The sequence below is a fragment of the Thalassophryne amazonica genome, chromosome 6 (genome assembly GCF_902500255.1).
Source record: "Thalassophryne amazonica chromosome 6, fThaAma1.1, whole genome shotgun sequence".
Lineage (NCBI taxonomy): Eukaryota > Metazoa > Chordata > Actinopteri > Batrachoidiformes > Batrachoididae > Thalassophryne > Thalassophryne amazonica.
Window position 1 is genome coordinate 66,350,981 of NC_047108.1, and position 21,941 is coordinate 66,372,921.

General features: G+C 45.8%; 1 protein-coding gene across 4 annotated transcripts in view; it reads left to right on the forward strand.

Moving 5' to 3' along the window:
• Positions 1 to 21,941, forward strand: part of si:dkey-151g10.3 (serine/threonine-protein kinase WNK3) — a 285,851-nt gene that overhangs the window by 244,001 nt on the left and 19,909 nt on the right. For all 4 annotated transcript variants that reach the window (XM_034172365.1, XM_034172368.1, XM_034172366.1 and 1 more), the window contains exons 17-20: positions 9,129 to 9,177; positions 9,267 to 9,419; positions 13,635 to 15,595; positions 15,741 to 15,987. In XM_034172365.1, the coding sequence (XP_034028256.1) occupies positions 9,129 to 9,177; positions 9,267 to 9,419; positions 13,635 to 15,595; positions 15,741 to 15,987 (2,410 nt within the window). The remainder of the gene's footprint in view (positions 1 to 9,128; positions 9,178 to 9,266; positions 9,420 to 13,634; positions 15,596 to 15,740; positions 15,988 to 21,941) is intronic.

A 21,941-nucleotide genomic window follows, 5' to 3' on the forward strand; every position in this document is an offset into this window, starting at 1 on the left:
AAACACCCCCCAGGTCGACACGACAAACTGACTCTGTGAAGGATGGAAAAGGTGAGGTAAGTCAACAGAGCTACAGCAAATATCCTTCAGAGGCACACACTATCAGCAACACATTCAGGTCTGAATTTAAGCTTTATGTAAATGAGCAGCTTCTCACAACAGGTGGAGGATCATCAGTCCGTACGCCACGGCAGTGAGAAGCAAACTGCACAATTCTCATCAATGTTCAAATATACTGCGTAACAAAATGCCAAATTACTATTAACGATCATTCAGACAATAATCACCTCTGATGTGTGCTGACAGCATGTGTCCCTCACCCGTCCTCCTTCACAGGCACGATGTGTCAAACCCTGGCGCGGTCCTCAGCGTCTCACAAACGAACGTCACAAGGTCGAGTTCCCGGCAATTCTGCTCGAATCACTCATGGCTTAAATGCAGAACGCCATCTCATTATCTGCTTCAGCTGAAAGTCTTTAAGTTTGCACGTGAGCATCATCCACAGGTGCTGCAAATCATGCTGATGAGGGTGAAGGACTCTTCTGCCAGCACCTTCTCCACAGACAAAAACCAGTTTGTATACCACCTGGAGAGCAAAGAAAAGAAAACAACACCAAAATGTCCAGCCAAACCCCCCTACACACAACAGTAGTTCCCGGCCATTCCAAAATGGACCCAGCGGCAGAAGCGGTTCCATTTGCTGAAAGAGTTCAAGAACACTTGGAGAAAATATGGGAGCAATTACAGAGGTGATTACATCAGAGGTGATTAATTGTTTGACTACTTGTTGATAGTGACTTGGTATTTTGTTACGCAGTATATTTGAATTGTGATGAGAATTGTGCAGCTCGCTTCTCACTGCTGTGGCGTGCGGACAACTGATCCTCCACCTGTTGTGAGAAGCTGCTCATTTACATAAAGCTTAAATTCAGACCTGAATGTGTTGCTGATAGTGTGTGCCTCTGAAGGATATTTGCTGTAGCTCTGTTGACTTACCTCACCTTTTCCATCCTTCACAGAGTCAGTTTGTCGTGTCCACCTGGGGGGTGTTTGGCGGTGAATCTGAGTCCAGAAGCGCCGAGGCTTCGATCCTTTTGGGCGCTGGAGAGCGCGCCGTCCTTCACTCCTCCAGACAAACCAAATATTTATGTTGTACACTAATTATTGCACTGGAGGGGAAATAAAATCGTTTTGTTTGTGGAACCGCTTTCTGGTTATTTAGCGCTGGGTTTGGTCAGACGTTGGTCCGCTCCTCAACCTGCATCTGCACATAACAAAATCAATATATTTCATATTTTTTCTGGGCAGCTTTACTATTATTATTTAATTTTTGTTCATATATATATCCATTACTACATTTAAGGCCTGCAGCATTTTCCAATAAAAAAAGGTTGGGACAGGGCAGTTTATCTAAATACGAGGTCTGTTAGAAAAGTATCGGACCTTTTTATTTTTTGCAAAAACCTGATGGATTTGAATCACGTGTGCTTGCATGAGCAAACCTTGAACCTTCATGTGCATGCGTGAACTTTTTCACGCCTGTCGATTGCATCATTTTCTGTTAAGCAGCCTTTGTGTGGGACGTGTGTAGTGTGCTCTGTGGATTTTCAGTTCAAGGAAAAAGACGGAATTTTGCCAGAAACTGGGCGACAGCCAGGTGTAAACCATTCAGATGATTCAGATGGCTTTCGGTGACTTTTCAGTCGTGTGACTACCCGAGAAATTGTGGAAGAGGTGGGCATGTCCTGTGAGACTTCAACACGAAGGTGCTTTTGCTCCACCATCAGAAGCAGCATGAATTTCACCGCCACTCTTTTCATGGCCAAATCTTCTGTCTTCTACAATGGAATCTTCTACAGTGGAATGTACCGAAAAAGTGCTGATGTCCACCTCTTCCGCAATTTCTTGGATAGTCACACGACGGTCCCGCACCACCACAGCATTCACTTTGGAAATGATCTGGTCATAGAGTCAGAGCTCTATTGAGCTGAGTATTCCATTATCTTTAACTAGTAATGAGTTCATGACTTTCTTTGCTAACAAATTTTAACTATTAGAGAAAAAATTACTCATAACCATCCCAAAGACGTATCGTTATCTTTGGCTGCTTTCAGTGATGCCGGTATTGGGTTAGACTCTTTCTCTCCGATTGTTCTGTCTGAGTTATTTTCATTAGTTACTTCATCCAAACCATCAACATGTTTATTAGACCCCATTCCTACCAGGCTGCTCAAGGAAGCCCTACCATTATTTAATGCTTCGATCTTAAATATGATCAATCTATCTTTGTTAGTTGGCTATGTACCACAGGCTTTTAAGGTGGCAGTAATTAAACCATTACTTAAAAAGCCATCACTTGACCCAGCTATCTTAGCTAATTATAGGCCAATCTCCAACCTTCCTTTTCTCTCAAAAATTCTTGAAAGGGTAGTTGTAAAACAGCTAACTGATCATCTGCAGAGGAATGGTCTATTTGAAGAGTTTCAGTCAGGTTTTAGAATTCATCATAGTACAGAAACAGCATTAGTGAAGGTTACAAATGATCTTCTTATGGCCTCGGACAGTGGACTCATCTCTGTGCTTGTTCTGTTAGACCTCAGTGCTGCTTTTGATACTGTTGACCATAAAATTTTATTACAGAGATTGGAGCATGCCATAGGTATTAAAGGCACTGCGCTGCGGTGGTTTGAATCATATTTGTCTAATAGATTACAATTTGTTCATGTAAATGGGGAATCTTCTTCACAGACTAAAGTTAATTATGGAGTTCCACAAGGTTCTGTGCTAGGACCAATTTTATTCACTTTATATATGCTTCCCTTAGGCAGTATTATTAGACGGTATTGCTTAAATTTTCATTGTTACGCAAATGATACCCAGCTTTATCTATCCATGAAGCCAGAGGACACACACCAATTAGCTAAACTGCAGGATTGTCTTACAGACATAAAGACATGGATGACCTCTAATTTCCTGCTTTTAAACTCAGATAAAACTGAAGTTATTGTTCTTGGCCCCACAAATCTTAGAAACATGGTGTCTAACCAGATCCTTACTCTGGATGGCATTACCCTGACCTCTAGTAATACTGTGAGAAATCTTGGAGTCATTTTTGATCAGGATATGTCATTCAAAGCGCATATTAAACAAATATGTAGGACTGCTTTTTTGCATTTACGCAATATCTCTAAAATCAGAAAGGTCTTGTCTCAGAGTGATGCTGAAAAACTAATTCATGCATTTATTTCCTCTAGGCTGGACTATTGTAATTCATTATTATCAGGTTATCTAAAAGTTCCCTAAAAAGCCTTCAGTTAATTCAAAATGCTGCAGCTAGAGTGCTGACGGGGACTAGAAGGAGAGAGCATATCTCACCCATATTGGCCTCTCTTCATTGGCTTCCTGTTAATTCTAGAATAGAATTTAAAATTCTTCTTCTTACTTATAAGGTTTTGAATAATCAGGTCCCATCTTATCTTAGGGACCTCGTAGTACCATATCACCCCAATAGAGCGCTTCGCTCTCAGACTGCAGGCTTACTTGTAGTTCCTAGGGTTTGTAAGAGTAGAATGGGAGGCAGAGCCTTCAGCTTTCAGGCTCCTCTCCTGTGGAACCAGCTCCCAATTCAGATCAGGGAGACAGACACCCTCTCTACTTTTAAGATTAGGCTTAAAACTTTCCTTTTTGCTAAAGCTTATAGTTAGGGCTGGATCAGGTGACCCTGAACCATCCCTTAGTTATGCTGCTATAGACGTAGACTGCTGGGGGGTTCCCATGATGCACTGTTTCTTTCTCTTTTTGCTCTGTATGCACCACTCTGCATTTAATCATTAGTGATCGATCTCTGCTCCCCTCCACAGCATGTCTTTTTCCTGGTTCTCTCCCTCAGCCCCAACCAGTCCCAGCAGAAGACTGCCCCTCCCTGAGCCTGGTTCTGCTGGAGGTTTCTTCCTGTTAAAAGGGAGTTTTCCTTCCCACTGTAGCCAAGTGCTTGCTCACAGGGGGTCGTTTTGACCGTTGGGGTTTACATCATTATTGTATGGCCTTGCCTTACAATATAAAGCGCCTTGGGGCAACTGTTTGTTGTGATTTGGCGCTATATAAAAAAAAAATTGATTGATTGATTGATTTCAGCATGTTGATGGCCACCCGGAGCGCGGTTCGCTCTCTACCGTTGTGCGGACGTCTTTAAACCGGTTGTACCACTCCTTAATCTGTGTGATGCCCACAGGATCGCCACTGAAAGCCGTTTGCTCATGCAAGCACACGTGATTCAAATCCATCAGGTTTTTGCAAAAAATCAAAAGGTTTGATACTTTTCTAACAGACCTCGTATAAGAATTAATTAATAATTTTTACAGCCAGTTTTCTTGAGAAATGTCAGAGGATGAAAACATGAAAATTTCCAAGTGACTGAATATTTCATAGAGTTAATTTATGTCGATCATTAAGAAATACAAACAGTGTAGTACTTTTTTAACTGTCAGTTAGGCACATCTTCTCCACATCATGTTTTTTTTAAAACACACGTGTGTGTGTGTGTGTGTGATTTTTATAACGTTCATTCCTATATTCTCATTTTTTAAGGAATTTTGACCATTTATTTAATCTCATAATTTCAGTATAACTGTCACCCATACGCACACACGGTGTGAACAGGATGTACTGTCAGTTTTGTTTGTTGCTTCCTCTCTGCTCTCAGCGCGCGTGCCCCCCCCCCGTCCTCACAGAGAACCGACTGCACAAACACACACACAGCTGCAGCAATCAAACCCAGTCCTAATTTTAGATGCCTTTAATCAAAGCCGCCCGCTATTTTTTCAGCCTTCTTTTTCAAGAATTGACCACCCAAATGACAGTAGGACAGCTCGCTGCCTAAAACCTTGGTTGCCACTCCTATCTGCTCCCATGAACTTTTAATCCCGTACCGTCCCAATTACGTGATAAATAGTAAAATTGACTCTTATCCCGTGGGAATCCTACGGGAATCCCGTGACCCTTGGGATTCCCGAAAAAATATCAGCTTCTAAACTCTAGATATACACATTTTGAAATACACTTCAAGGAGAATCTCTTTATATACTTTATGGTGAAATCAATATCCTGGGTATGACATTAAATTGCAGCCAGGACTGTAGGTGAACCTCTAGCATGTAGATATTTTTTTTTGGGGGGGGGGGGGGGCACTCCCAATGAGGGTGGTATTGGTTATGTCAGGAATAGGAGAAAGCCATTTTAAGCCTTATCTGTGGAAATTACTAAACACTTGTAGAGCACCGTGAATCGTGTCTCTGGAGGGAGCCAACTCATGCAGTCCTAATTTGATGCACTCTCTGAGGTCCAATAGTCAGCATGCCAAGAGAGTAGCAATCTTGCAATGGTCCAGCAACCAGTGAAGGTGTCAGATATCAATGAGTATATCAATGAGTGGATTATGAGGTTCAGACTTAGGCATACTTTGGGTGTCTTATCTGTTGTCTCAGTCTATTGTGGGAAGAACACAGTGGTCGCAGTGTGTTCGTGCGCGTGCACACGAGCGAGCACAAAATCCTCGCCGCGGGATGGTATGGCATCCGTACACAGCTGTCTGATCATCTGTCCCTCCCACCAGCAGCTGGAATTTTTTGAGGTTCACCAACTTTGCCTTTTTTGGCCCATTTCAGCCTCATTCACCAAACACTGTGTTATGTGTGAAGGGGCCATAAGCCTTTGACATAGAGAGACGCCTGGTAAGAGCTTATGGAGGCAATAGATCCCTGGACAGCTATGCTTGGCAATACTGATAGATTTGCAGGAGAATGAATGTGCAAATTAAGAGTTTTTTTTGTCATGCGCACAGTAAAAGCAGACAGTTCATTCTCCTTAAGAAATTTCCATGTAGAAAGTTCACATCAGATGATTACAAAAACACATTATAAAATACACATTATTAGACTGAAGAATGTATTTTATGCACTATTTAAGGGATGTACAGTTTAGAGGATGTGCGGATGTGCAATTTATGCAGTATTGGCAATTTTGTGCAGTATTGTGTAGTTTAGCAGCATTTCCTGCTGTGCAGGAGTCGTAAGTTGCATGGATGCATAAATAGTGGACAGAGCTATTAAAATAAATTCTTAGAGGATGGTAGTAATAATGATGAGGAGTAGAATGACAGTGAGATAACAGTCACTCAGGTGGTGTAGGGATCAGTGTGTAAGAGAGTTATTGAGAAGTCTCATGGCCTGTGGATAGAAGCTGTTTGCCAGCCTAGTAGTCCTGGACTTTACACTCCTGTAGCGTCTGCCTGATGGCAGGACTGTGAAGAGTGAGTGTTGGGGGTGTATACTATCTCTGATGAGGTTGTGTGTCCTACGTGGGACTCTGGTTTGGTAAATGTCCTGCAGTGATGGGAAGGCTGTCCCAAAGATGGACTATGAGGTCTTAATCACACGCAGGAGAGCCTTCCTGTCTTGGACTGTGCAATTACCGTACCAGACTGTGATGGCAGTGGTGATGACACTCTCAATCGTACACCTGTAGAAGTTGCTGACAATTTTGTCTTCTCAGAAAGTACAGTCTCTGTTGGGACTTCTTGTTGATCTGTCAGGTGTTGTAAGTCCAGGTTAGATCATCAGTAATGTGAGTGCAGAGGAATTTGAAGGTTTTGGCCCTCTCCACCTCTGTCTCATCAATGTATAGTGGTGTGTACAGCTCCCCACTCCTTGGATCAGTAACCATCTCTTTGATCTCATCTACATTGACGTACAGATTATTGTCATGACACCAGGCTACCAGATCTGCCAGCTGTCTTCTATATGCTGTCTCATCTCCACCAGACGAATTTGGACAACAGTCATACGGAACGCTGATGGTACAGGAACTACACAAACGATGAGGAACCGTCAAGACAGAAAGCAAAACAGAATACAGACAAATTGAAGTTGTTGTCGGGATTCATTCACATTTTTCAGCAGTTTTCCTTGAAAGTGAGACCACAACACTCGCTGATCTCACCTTGAGTTGTAATCCTTCTCAGCTCATTCATGTTATTTTCAAGGGAGCAGGTTTTAGGCAGCAGCAGGCTACGTAGCCTGCATGCTAGCTTTTAGCCTAGCATGCAGGCCACCCCTCTTGCCTCATTTCCACCTCGGTCGCTTCGTTTTTCCGCTGCTCGGCTCACCAAAAGCCGGGGCTGCTGCGTCCTCCCGACGTAGAAGAAAGCCAGTGTCCGAGCCACTGAATGAAAGTTCGTGTTGAACCTTGCCAGTGTTTATAAGTGCCTCTCTACTGTAGTTTAAAATCACGTAGGTGTACTGTACATTCAGTATTAACAATAAGGCAGAAATAAATAAAAAGAAGCATCTGTGTTGGGAGAGTAGAACAGAGATGTCTGCCACGGTGGGCACCATCTTAATAGTCTTTCAGATCCTGGTGCTTCCTGAACTTATCAACATAATACTGCATCGTGTCAACTCAATCCAGAAACATACTTCAGAAGAAACATAGAACACAGCTTAGTTAACACGCAGGGCATTTAGATACATGCAGGATCTGCGTAATGTGCACAGGAATAAAAAACAATTCTACTGTGTGTGCAAAAGACACAATTATTTCCTTCATCCGCACATAATATGTTTCTGTATTGTGCAAAAAGTATGTCAGACTTGAGGTGTAAAATAACACCCTGTGTGATAGACATTATTGGGAATTTATGTGGATAATAATACATGCAAAGATATTTCTTGAGCACAGAATAGATGTGCCTCACATGCACCACTGTACCTTTTCCATTGGCCGCATGCGCAGCCAAAATTAAGCATTTACTTCAAGCACACAAATTAATCAAACCGTGGAAATTAAGTATGTTTTTGTGCACACAATAAAATTTCCAACACAATACCTTTTTAAAAAAAATTTTGTCCCCGCTTTAGCCTCCAACAACACAGAAGTCAGGTCAGTTAAAGCTACATAATTTTAAGAGTTTTTTGGGGGGGGGGGTTAACCATTCTTGTGGATGCTCTTATTTTGGGTTTCAACAACAGCAACTTGGAATAACATCTCCTCACATAAAATCATAATGGAAGTCTGGTGGACTTTGACCTCAGGTGTCTGCGTCATTATATTTTTATGTTTTGCTGCTCCTATTTTGCAGCTGCAAATGTGTCTGTGCATGTCTCCCTTCTTGTAGTAACATCTTTTTAACATCACACAATGTATGCTGTAATGTAATATAGGAAATAAGGCACTGGTCACATCACAGAAATTTTTGAAAATGCTGGAACTGCTGCACTGACATGTTTGTGACACAGTTGGTTCCCACACATTGCAGTGGAATTGACATTTCTATACAGTCGTGGCAAGCATGCATTTGGATCATTGTGTGTGTACAGCTACAGTGTGGCCGGCTTCACTGTATGGTTGTGAGCCTTGGATAGGGACCAGTGACCCAAAGCAAAAACTTTGAAGGATCTTTGCATACTGTTGGAATTACCTTGTAAATGGACTGCATTTAAGCCCATATCTCACGGAGCGACGAATGCTGATGAACGTAGCGAATGTTGGGTTTTATCAGGGTTCGTAGAAGGTTGCAAAACAGTTTGCAAACAGTTTTTAGGGTTGCAAACAGTATTTATTGTTGCAAATAAATTTTGAACATGTTCAAAATTTCTGAGCCAATTTATTTTTTGCTAACAGTTGCAAATGTTTGTAAAACAGTTATAAGCATTGGTAAACAGCTGTAATGCATGTCGCTAAAGTTCTTTTTGGTTCATAGCCACTCTCTGACCCAAACAGTGTACCTTCTTCCTTTCTTTTTTCTTCCTCTTTTTTCCTTCACTTCTGCAGCAGGACAGTTGCAGCTATCGGCACGCCGTGAGATTACGGACTTGATTTTCTCCAACAAACTTGGCAAATCCAAAAATCACAACATTCGTCAGGATTCAGTGCTCCATGAGATACTAGCCTTACAGAGCACTTTTTATATCTGATGCTTAAGTGCTTTAGAATGATGCCTGACAGTCACCTATTCATACTGGAGCTATGCTGGAGTTGTATCTTAGCAACATTCATTACCTTTTCTGTCATTTTAATGTCTACTGAATATGAACGCATATTGTTTTCTTTGTTTGTTTGTTTATTTTTTTTAGTCTGGCTCAACAGATCAGTTGCATGTGAGCACTTCCACTATCTCTACAAGTAAGTTTCTGTCTTTATTACTTATAAAATGCAACACTGGAAAAATTAAAAATCACCTTTACTACTGAACTATGTTTCTGCTTCCTCAGTTGATTCATTGCCACATTCATCACCAGTTGGACGGTGGCGCTTTTTTATCAATCAGACCATCCGCCACAGAGACTCTCTCTCCAGTCAAGGAGTGGCCACACCGCCACCAAGTGGAGAGGCAGGAATACCCCAGTCCCCTAAAACAGAGAGAGGTGAGAGCTATTTGATTCGGTGACACGGTTCTAGCTAATTAAAATGGCTGAATTGGCAGTATAAGAAACATTATTATTCGCGTAACAACCAACACAAATTGAAAATGGATTTTAAAGTGTTCAATACAACTATATCAAAACACAGAGCCCTAAATTGATCTAAATGTACTAAGAACCAGTTGACGACTCAAGTTAAACATCATAAAACTGTTAAATTAATTTTGTTTCACTCCGAGTTCTTCAAACTCTGGTAAAGGTCCAAAGGTCGTTGAGAGGCTCTCACAAGACTGGATTAGAGGAACATTGATTTTGTGATGTAAAAACAAAATCAGCATGTCCGATAGTGGTAGGCAGTATAACCTGTAAATGTACCCATTAGTGGTGACAGGAGGGAAAATCGATTCTTACATTGATCAGAATACAGCCGTGGATGATTCTGAATCAGTTCACAAATACCAAACATAACATTTTATAAATGTTCATTGCAATGGTAGGAACACAGGTGTTGGCCACCATTATTGTGCATTTTTTACATTCCTTATGTAAACTTGTATTTCTACTATTACTCAAGACATTTTTTTCAAATATTTTATTTTAGTATTTTCAGGACCAGAAAGCGTGAGACGTACCCTCTGACGCCTTACATCTATCATACACTGGGGAAACTGAGGGATAGATTCTGTGCAATCGGACTTTTGAATCGTGTAAGCGATGAACAATTTTGAACTGAATTAATTGATGTCTGTTGTTCACAGAACAAGAATGAATGTTGGACAGACACACACTCCACATGGACTCAGACAGTTTTATACCCAGTTCGTCTCTCCAAGTATTCCTAGTTTTCGCAGTCACTCAAGTCATTTTTTTGAGTCAGTAATGTACTTTTAACTTAAGTACATTTGCCATACAGTTTTTAATGCCTCTCTGCTTCAAATGTGACAGAGACAGCACGTGGGCAGAGCAGGTGTAGTTGCTGAGAGCTGTGCTACATGATGAAACAGAAAACCACCTGCTTTTGGACTATGATAAATGCGACACACCACAGAACAAGAAACATAGTGGCAAGTTCTACCTGCATCTGAACACAGTTTTTACTTCAAAATTTAAGAAACAAACAAAACCGTTACATGAGGGAGTACTTGTTGTGCCTCCAAAGAAAATCTGTTTTAAAAATCTTCCACATTGAAGGATCAATTAAAGGCTGATGGATATTCTGGTTCATTTGGGACTAAGAAAGATGCAAATAGCTTATTTGCTGAGAATCATGGGTATCATTTGTGGTTGATTGTCTAAAATCTTCTCCCCCATTATTTCCATTGTAACTCTCTGTGTTGGGGAAAGTGTAGTGACACGGACCCACATCAGGGGGCGCAAATGAACGGTCAATAGATGAGCCAAAAGGTAACAATTTAATGTTGTGAATGTGCACAACGATGATACAGACAATCACAGAATCTGACAGCAGTCAATACATATACATACATCAAGGTGACGTGTGGGCAGGCTCGAGGATAGAAGACGTCTGTCCTGATAAGAGCCGGAACCACACGATTTCCACCGCCACAGAACCCGGAGAATACTGGAGCCGCCAAGTCCCGAATTCCCAGGTGATCACCATCCCCGACTGTCGGATCTGGTACTGCTGGCGAGGAGCACAAACAGTGAGATGTGGGTGTGTGCACACCCAGTAACAAAAACAGTCAGAAGGTGGAAAGTCACCTCCACCTCTAATCACACACACGTGCAGCTCCTGTCAACCACTTATCTGGTTGGGGTGTGAAGCGAAGCCGTCGCTGATCACACCAAATGCCAATCCCACAGATAAGGAAACACTTACAGGAAAACGGCTGCAAAGAAGTTCAGACTGTTAGTCAGTGTTTTCAGTTTAGCAGAGAATTACCTTCACAGGTAGATGATATCTCGGCAGCAAGGTGGAGATGACATCCGGCTTTTATGGAGTGATGAAATGAAGATGGGTGACAGCTGTCATGAGTTGATGTGTGACAGCTGTCACTCCCGGTTGTGTCCGTGGCGGCAGCGCCCTCGTGCCTGAAGCCCGCACTTCAGGCAGGGCGCCCTCTGGTGGTGGGCCAGCAGTACCTCCTCTTCTGGCGGCCCACACAACACTGTGGTCCAAGGGCACTTTCTCAATTTTACAAGACTTTTAGTAATTATCCTTTTAAAGTGTTTTCTTTTAGTATAATGTCCATTTCACATCAAAATGTTCAAAACAATCTCAACTTTCTAAATGTGAGACATATATTTGTCTTTTCGAGAATCGTTAAGAAATTATTAGATCCACTGACATCAATAGCCTTTTTGCTTAACGATTCCCTTATCGGTCCTTCAGAGCACCGTTATTTCTGAGGGTGTTTATTGGAAAAATGATCATTTCTATACATTGATTGCAGACCCTGCAGCGGGTCTGTAATCAACCGCTTCTGTAACTGCTCTGCTTTGAAGCTTGAACCAACGAAGCAGTGCTCCGACCCGCTGCTTCGTTGGTTCTCTGCTTCACTGCTTTTCATAAGCGGAAATTCCGCTTCTGAACCCCTCTCAAAGCCATTTAAAAATGTCAATCATGAGTCACTTTTGTGCGGATTAAAGCCACTAACCGGGACTCTTGTCTTGCTGCAGGAAAGAAACGAGAATCGTCCTCTATTCCATTCACACACCTCCAAATGCTGCACTGCTCTCTGCCAAGTCAAGTTACAGTCCGGTTGGAATTAATAACTTCAAAGCGAATTAGCGTTTTAAATCAGATGACACCTCTTTCCAAACGTTGCAATACAAACAATAAACTACAATCGACCAAAACGTTTTTTCCTCCCAAAATGAAACGTTCTGCGTTCTTTATGAAGTACATTCATGCTGATGTGCAGCACAGCCAGCTGAGCTCAGCTCAGAGGCTATGGAGTTATATTTATGCCATTAATGTTTGAAACGAAATGCTTTTGATAAAATCTACAGATTTTGTTTATTTCTGTTTATGTCCAGAGATCAAGGATCCACCATATAGAGTTTATTTATGTTAGAGCAAGGATCCAGTGGCCAATTTCATATTTATTTACTTTAAGACTCAGTAAAACGTTGTTGACATAGAAAACCCGTAAAGTCTACTTTTAGTACACAGAAAATTCACAAGAGGTATTAATAGGGGAATCGATGAGGAATCAGATTGATAAGTGGAATCGATAATGGCATTGATATTGATAAAATCTTATCAGTACCCATCCCTATCTAGAACCCTGTGTAAAAAAATGCGAATTTGGTTCTAAAGCTAAAAATACGAAATGTTTTTAGAAATTCTTCAGTTCTTCATTGAATCTACATTTCTATTCATATGAACAAACTGTTTCAGTGTTAAAAATTGGTTTGCCAAAGTCCTCGGGTCACAAACATAGTGTAATATATGAAAAAAATATTAAAACAATGTACAGTAAATTAAAGCTGGGAACTACATGGCAGAGATCTGGAACATTCCAAAATAGTATATTTGTAAAATAGCATCATTTACCTGTGGAAGCAGGAGGGCTTCCCCCCACCCCCCATTCCCAGTCGTCCTGCTTCCACTGCTTGGTTTTTAGGAGTTTCAGTCAGTGAATGAGAGTCACGTGTGCAAATACGACTGAGCTTTTAAAGAATGTATTAAAAGTAAATTAATTATGGATAATTACAAATACTTTGCTTTGAAAAGTACAAAGTCACACAAGGTAAGCAATGCCACTTTTGACTTATTTCCTGACGCCAAACTATGGCCATCGGGTATTGAGAAGACTTTGCACCCGTCTGTCCGTCTGTCTGTGCTCAGCATAACTCCATTCCTATTACTGCCAGGGTCTTCAAATTCACAGGAAGCATTTTTTGCGACACAGACCTTGGACAAGTTCAAAGATGGCTAACCTTGATCTATTCTAAGGGGTCAAAAGGTCACATTCTTTCTACACTCTCTTTCATTGATTACATGCTCATATGGCTGAGGGTATTTTAGCATTGTGTTATATTTTTAATTTACCATGTAGAATGAATGCCTACATAAAATGAACTGTGTTGGATTGCATCACAATTATGTCGAATTGAATCACAGCCAATCGTTCCATAATAAAAGGCAGCATTCCGGAATCATATTGTAGCCCGTGTATCCAGATATGTATTGCATAGTTTTAGGAGCGATGCACACCCCAACTAGCTTTACATTTCTTTCTGGGCTTGTAGAAAATGAAGGATCCAAGAAACAGGAGTCGCTGACTTACCCTTCCACCTCTGCTTGTGCGACGTCTCCTCCAGTCTCTGCTGTTCCAGTCCCTGATTCCTTAATCGCTTCTATCACTGCTGCTTCTAGTCCTGACACTGAAACTGCACCAGCTTCTATCGTTCATGCCTCTAGTCTTGAACTGCCAGTCCAGACTTCATTGTCTGTTGACCAAATTCCTAGTGTGCCCTCATCCATGACAATAACTCCTGCTGCCAACACCTCCATCTTGCCCATTGCTCCTGTTGTGCCATCTTCTCTTCACACCACTGCTGGGCCTGGTGTCCTCCCTCCCCATTTGACCAGTGAAAGCTCGAGTTTAGGTCTTACCACAGTAGATTCAGTGCAATGTCTGTCTGCAGAGGTCCCCTCCTGCACATCGTTTCATTATCCTCCTCTGACTGCTGCAGTAATGTCTCCATCAGCTAGCCAACCGGGCGTTGAGCAAGAGCAGAGACTTACAGAGATGGCCATACCTGCTTCACCACCACAACATTTTCAACCAGTATTACAACCGCAGGCATTAGTGTCCCAAGAGCAACTGCAGATGATGCAGCTTGAACAACAGGCACGACAGCATGGACCTCCACCACAACAGCACCAGTCACAACAGCAGCTGCAACAACAAAATCAAATCCAGCTACAGCAGGACCAAGAATTCAAACCATCTCTTCAACCATTGCAACAGCAGTTATTGCAGAAGCAAATGCCATTGCAACAACAGATGGCTGAGGTGCAGACACTGTCTCAGCTAAGTCACACACAGTTTGTTCCAGTGGCAGAAATGTCAACACCCCTAAATCAACCCCCACAAACCTCTTTTCAACAGCAAACTCCACAGTATAGCCCAGGGGTGCTGCAACAGCCTCAGTCACAGCAGTTACCACAGCAAGCTATGACAGCCCAATCAGCTGTAGTGCTTCAGCAGCAGGTGCTTGTTGAGCAGCAACAGAAATTGGATTTACAACAGAATATAAACTCACAGCAGCAGCAAATAGAGTTACGGCCACATCAAAACCACATGCCAGTTAGTCAGCAGTTGCTTCAACAACAGGCACAATTAAATGTTAACCTTGTGACAGAAGAGCCAAATCAACACCAATCTCAACTCCCCACCAAGCAACTACAACAATGTGCACCATCACAGGAATTGCTTCAACCAGTTGAGCAGCAGGAGGTGATAAAAACAATGGATACACCACGAAAACAGAGGCACTTGCCTCTGCAGACACATTCCTCTTTGCAGCAGTCTGAGTCAGAGGTGTCCACAGGAGAGACCAGTGTTACAGAGGACACAAGCAGTTATTCTGCTCCTGTGCATCCTTCATCTGACTCTTCTCTGCTTCCTCTTCATCTGGGTACCAGTGAAAACCCCTTACCCCCTCTCTCCCTCACAATGACACCATCTCCTGTTCAGCCTTCTTCAGTGGCAGAGTCAGACAGTGAAGGTCCCCCAAAAATTGAATATGCAGATAACCGTATAAAGACACTGGATGAAAAGCTGAGGAACTTGTTGTATCAGGAGTACAGCAGTGGAGTAGTGCTGGTTGGTGGGCCTCCCTCTGCTCCAATCTCAGCATCTGTTGCATCAGCAGGAGGGGATGAGTCATCTGAACCACAGTCCCTTGAACCTTCATCTTTCCCTCCAGCTGCCTTTTCCTCAGGTACTTCTCCCCACTCCTCTACATCCACCACCTCCTCCACCACACCCCGTTCCTCTTCTGCCTCTCCTGACCCAGACAGAGAGGAGACTTCTTCACAGGTGGAGAACTCTGCAGAGCTAGTCTTAGCCCCGCACCATCCACCACCAACTCTCCCCTCCAACTCTTCTATGTCCACCCCACCTGTTGGTCTTCTGCCTTCCAGTCAGGAAGATGTTGCTGGTCCTCAGCACTCTTCTATACCAAAAGAACCAACCATTATTGTGAGTAAATATCAGGTTTGTTTTGAGTAAGTTCTGAATGAGTTTGTCTCTTTACACCGAGTTTGCATTATTTTCTTGTCTACTGTTCATTGAATATTCCTTATTCAACTCCTGCAGCTACTCTGAATTGTCTTAACTGTTCTAGGCTGTATCTCCACAGGCTGACAGTAGTACCCCTGGACAAACATCGTGGCCCTCCAGTCAGTGCCTGGTCCCACAGCAGCATGGACAGCAGCAACACAATGCAGGAGGTGGATATTTTGGCCTAAACCTGACATGTCCTAGTATCAGAAATCCTGTTAGCAAGAAATCATGGACTCGCAAATTCAAAAACTGGGCGTGCAAACTGCGCCACTCCACCAGCTTCTTCAAGAAGCCCAGAGTGCAGCAAGGTAGCGTCCTTTTAGGAAGTGGGCAAACAAGAGAGAGAGTGTGTGTGTGAATGGGATGTTAAGGCATGCACCTAAATCTAATGTATAGTACTAGTTTTAACAGTCAAATAACTTTTTAACCATCCAGAATGCTAACTGTAAATGTTAAACATTGTTATAATTATTGTTTTTGTTTTTACTGCGGTGGGACTAAAGAGCTATGGCAATTGATATCACACAATCCTAGCACTTACCACATTCAAAACACTGCCATTTTGGCAGAAAAATCGTAACTAGTGCAACACACATACACTACAAGTGTATTTCACCAAGAGGATCTACAACCCCAATTCCAGTGAAGTTGGGACGTTGTGTAAAATGTAAATAAAACAGAATACAGTGATTTGCAAATCCTCTTCAACCTATATTCAATCGAATACACCACAAAGACAAGATATTTAATGTGCAAACTGATAAACTTTATTGTTTTGTGCAAATATTTGCTCATTTTGAAATGGATGCCTGCAACACATTTGATGGATTGTGATGGTCAAGCCACATTCTGCACGTGTTACAACAGTGTGGCTTCATATTAAAAGAGTGTACTAGACTGGCCTGCACTCCAGACCTGTTGCCCATTGAAAATGTGTGGTGCATTATGAAGTGCAAAATACGACAACGGAGACCCCGGACTGGTGAACAACTGAAGTCGTACATCAAGCAAGAATGGGAAAGAAGTCCACCCACAAAGCTTCAACAATTAGTGTCCTCAGTTCCTAAACGCTTATTGAGTGTTGTTAGAAGGAAAGTGTTGTGTGGGCTGCCAGAAGAGGAGGTACTGCTGGCCCACCACCAGAGGGCGGCGACCGGCGACAGCTTCGCTTTACACCCCACCAGATAAGTGCTGTGTGACAGGAGCTGCACGAGTGTGGATGAGAGGTGGAGGTGGAATCTCCACCATTGTTGTTACTGGGTGTGCACACACCCACATCTTATTGTTTCTGCACCTTGCCAGCAGTACCAGATCCGACATTCGGAGACGGTGGCCACCTGGGGACTCGGGACTTGGCGGCTCCAGTATTCTCCGGGTTCGGTGGCGGAGGAAATCGTGTGGTTCCGGTTCTTCTCAGGACAGACGTCTTCTATCCTCGAGCCTGCCCACACGTCACCCTTGTGATTGACTGTTTGCAAACTTTCACATTCCTCTGTATTGTGGTTGTGCTCATTCACAACAGTAAAGTGTTCATATTCGACTCTTTCATTGTCCGTTCATTTACGCCCCCTGTTGTGGGTCCGTGTCACTACACTTTCCCAACAGGATATCTCGGCCACCTCGTCATGGATCCCGAGGGGCGTCACCCATCTGTTGAACAGCCAATGGAAGAGCAGGGTGCACGGGCGTCTGCAGGAGGCGTGATCGGTGAGTTGCAGCAAATCCTCACCGCCTTTATCGCTCGGCTGGATGTGATGACCGAGCAAAACGTCATCCTTAATCGCAGGATGGAGGCTCTCACCGCACAGGTGGAAGCGCGCGCTCAGGGCGCTGCTGCGGCTCCTCCTCCTGCCGACCCGGTGCAGGATATAAACGTTCCACTGGTCGTTCAACGAACCCCCCCACCATCCCCTGAAGCATACATAAGTCCCCCAGAGCCGTACGGGGGTTGTGTGGAGATGTGCGCGGACTTTCTTATGCAGTGTTTGCTCGTCTTTGCACAATGTCCCGTAATGTATGTGTCTGACTCCAGCAAGGTGGCTTATGTAATTAACTTGCTTCGTGGTGAGGCAAAATTCACGGCTCCTTACCACTTATACTGGGTTTGTGAGGGAGGTCAGAACAGTGTTTGATCACCCTAACAGAGGAGAGACTGCTTCAACAGTGCTGCTGTCACTGAGACAGGGGCGCCGGAGCGCAGCCGGATATGCAGTCGACTTCCGCATCGCGGCTGCGAGGTCCGGCTGGAATAACGTTGCACTCCTCGCCGCCTTCATAAACGGACTGTCGTCGGTCCTGAAGGAGCACCTGGTAGCGAAGGAAGAACCGCGGGATTTAGATGGGCTTGTCGATCTCGTTATATGGTTAGACAATCGGTTGGAGGAACGCCGTCGGGAGCGAGACGAAGGACATGGCCGGGCACGCGCCGTCCCTCTCCCTTCCGGGTCCAAAAAGGTTCCACCCTCCCCACGCTCCACAGCCTCAACGCTCCGTGTGGCTACAGCTCCCCCTGCTGACGTTGCTAGGGAAACGCACTGGGCCAAAATGAGAACAGATGACAGAATGAGGAGGCTGGTCTGCGGGGAGTGTTTTCTCTGCAGCTCAAAAGAGCACATACAGAAAAACTGCCCCAAACGGCCAAAACGACAACACTCGCCCTTAGAGACTGGGCTAAGGGGGGGTCATAACTTTCACGTGAGACACACACATATTGCCACACGACTCCCAGTTACAATCCTGAGCGGGGATTTAACCCTTTAAGCCCCAGCACTGGTGGACACGGGGTCGGAAGGGAATCTGCTAGACAGCATATGGGCTAGGGAGGTAGGGCTCCCTCTGGTGGCGCTCCCTTCGCCATTGCAGGTGCGGGCACTAGATGGCACCCTTCTCCCTTTAATCACGCACAAGAAACAACCAGTAACTCTGGTGGTGTCTGGAAATCATCGGGAGGAGATCGAGTTTTTTGTGATTCCTTCTACCTCCCGCGTGATTTTGGGCTTCCCGTGGATGCTGAAGCACAATCCCCGGATTGATTGGCCGTCTAGGGTGGTGGTTCAGTGGAGCAAAACCTGCCATCGGGTGTGTTTAGGATCTTCGGTTCCTCCCGGTTTACAGGCTAAGGAGGAGGTCAAAGTCCCTCCCAATCTGACAGCGGTGCCAGTTGAGTACCACGATCTTGCTGACGTCTTCAGCAAGGATCTGGCACTCATCCTTCCCCCGCACCGTCCGTACGATTGTGCCATTGATTTGATTCCAGGCGTGGAATTTCCGTCCAGCAGGCTGTACAACCTCTCATGACCTGAGCGCGAATCAATGGAGACCTACATCCGGGACTCATTAGCTGCTGGGCTGATCCGGAATTCCACCTCCCCGATGGGTGCAGGTTTCTTTTTTGTGGGCAAGAAAGATGGCGGACTCCGTCCATGCATTGATTACAGGGGGCTGAATGAGATTACGGTTCGCAACCGATACCCGTTGCCGTTGTTAGATTCCGTGTTCATCCCCCTGCATGGAGCCAAAATCTTTACAAAGTTGGATCTTAGGAATGCGTATCACCTGGTTCGGGTCCGGAAAGGAGACGAGTGGAAGACGGCATTTAACACCCCATTAGGTCATTTTGAGTACCTGGTCATGCCGTTTGGCCTCACTAACGCCCCCGCGACATTCCAAGCTTTGGTTAATGACGCCTTGCGGGACTTCCTGCACCGATTCGTCTTCGTATATCTGGACGATATACTCATCTTTTCTCCGGACCCTGAGACTCATGTCCAGCATGTACGTCAGGTCCTGCAGCGGTTGTTGGAGAACCGGCTGTTTGTGAAGGGCGAGAAGTGCGAGTTCCACCGTGCTTCTTTGTCCTTCCTGGGGTTTATCATCTCCTCCAACTCCGTCGCCCCTGATCCGGCCAAGGTTGCGGCGGTGAGAGATTGGCCCCAACCAACGAGCCGTAGGAAGCTGCAACAGTTCCTTTGCTTTGCAAATTTCTACCGGAGGTTCATTAAGGGCTACAGTCAGGTAGTTAGCCCCCTGACAGCCCTGACCTCTCCAAAAGTCCCCTTCACCTGGTCGGATCGGTGCGAAGCCGCGTTCAAGGAGTTGAAACGACGGTTCTCTACTGCACCAGTTCTGGTGCAGCCCAACCCTAGCCGCCAGTTTGTGGTTGAAGTGGATGCCTCTGACTCAGGGATAGGAGCAGTGCTATCCCAGAGCGGAGAGACCGATAAGGTTCTTCACCCGTGTGCCTACTTTTCTCGCAGGCTGACCCCGGCTGAACAGAACTATGACGTCGGCAACCGAGAACTGCTTGCGGTGAAAGCGGCTCTTGAGGAGTGGAGACACCTGTTGGAGGGAGCGTCTGTGCCGTTCACGGTTTTCACTGACCATCGGAACCTGGAGTATATCAGGACCGCCAAGCAGCTGAACCCCAGGCAAGCCCGCTGGTCACTGTTCTTCGGACGTTTTGACTTCCGGATCACCTATCGCCCCGGAACCAAGAACCAGAGATCGGATGCCTTGTCCCGGGTACACGAAGACGAAGTCAAAACTGTGCTGTCGGATCCACCGGAGCCCATCATTCCGGAGTCCACTATCGTGGCCACCCTCACCTGGGACGTGGAGAAGGCCATCCGGGAGGCCCTGACACGGAGCCCGGACCCGGGGACAGGTCCGAAGGACAGATTGTACGTCCCACCAGAGGCCAGGGCTGCAGTCCTAGACTTCTGTCACGGTTCCAAGCTCTCCTGTCATCCAGGGGTGCGAAGGATCGTGGCAGTTGTCCGGCAGCGCTTCTGGTGGGCGCCTATGGAGGCCGACGTCCGGGAGTACATCCAGGCCTGCACCACCTGTGCTAGGGGCAAGGCAGACCACAGGAGGTCCCAAGGACTGCTCCAACCGCTTCCTGTGCCACATTGCCCCTGGTCCCACATCGGCCTGGATTTCGTCACGGGCCTCCCACCGTCCCAGGGCAACACCACCATCCTCATGATAGTGGACCGATTCTCCAAGGTGGCCCACTTCGTGGCCCTCCCGAAGCTCCCTACGGCCCAGGAGACAGCGGACCTCCTGATCCACCACGTCGTCCGTCTGCATGGGATACCAACTGACGTAGTCTTGGATCGTGGTCCCCAGTTTTCCTCTCAGGTCTGGAGGAGTTTCTGCAGAGAACTTGGGGCCACCGTGAGCCTCTCGTCCGGGTACCACCCACAGACGAACGGACAGGCAGAACGGGCCAACCAAGAGTTGGAACAGACCCTCCGCTGTGTGACATCCGCGCACCCGACGGCCTGGAGTAACCACCTGGCCTGGATCGAGTATGCACATAACAGCCAGGTGTCTTCTGCCACCGGCCTCTCCCCATTTGAGGTGTGTCTGGGGTACCAGCCCCCATTGTTTCCCGTGGTGGAGGGAGAGGTCGGTGTGCCCTCGGTCCGGGCCCACCTTCAGAGGTGCCGTCGGGTGTGGCGCACCGCCCGTTCTGCCTTGTTGAAGGCCCGGACGAGGGCTAAGGCCGGGGACCGCCGGCGGTCCCCGGCCCCTGCATACCAGGCTGGGCAGGAGGTGTGGTTGTCGACAAAGGCCATCCCCCTCCAAGTGGACTCCCCTAAGCTGATGGACAGGTTCATCGGACCATTCAAGATCCTCAAGATCCTCAGCCCTGCCGCAGTGAAGCTGGGAGTTGGAGCTTCACTGCGGATCCACCCGGTTTTTCTTGTGTCGAGAATCAAACCTCACCACACCTCACCCCTCTGTGCTCCCCGTCCGGCGCCGCCTCCTGCCCGGATCATTGACGGGGAGCCGGCCTGGACAGTGCGCCGGCTCCTGGACGTCCGTCGAATGGGCCGGGGGTTCCAATATTTGGTGGACTGGGAGGGATATGGACCCGAAGGATGCTCCTGGGTGAAGGGGAGCTTCATCCTGGATCCAGCCCTCCTGGCCGATTTCTACCGCCGACACCCCGATAAACCTGGTCGGGCGCCTCCCAGCGCCCGTTGGGGGGGGGGTCCTGTTGTGTGGGCCGCCAGAAGAGGAGGTACTGCTGGCCCACCACCAGAGGGCGCCCTGCCTGAAGTGCGGGCTTCAGGCACGAGAGGGCGCTGCCGCCACGGACACAGCCAGGGGTGACAGCTGTCACTCATTATCTCTTGACAGCTGTCACCCATCTACACTACATCATCTCACTTCATAAAACCCGGACGTCATCTCCACCTCATTGCCGAGATATCATCGACCTGTGAAGGTAATAATCTCAGCCGTATAACTAACT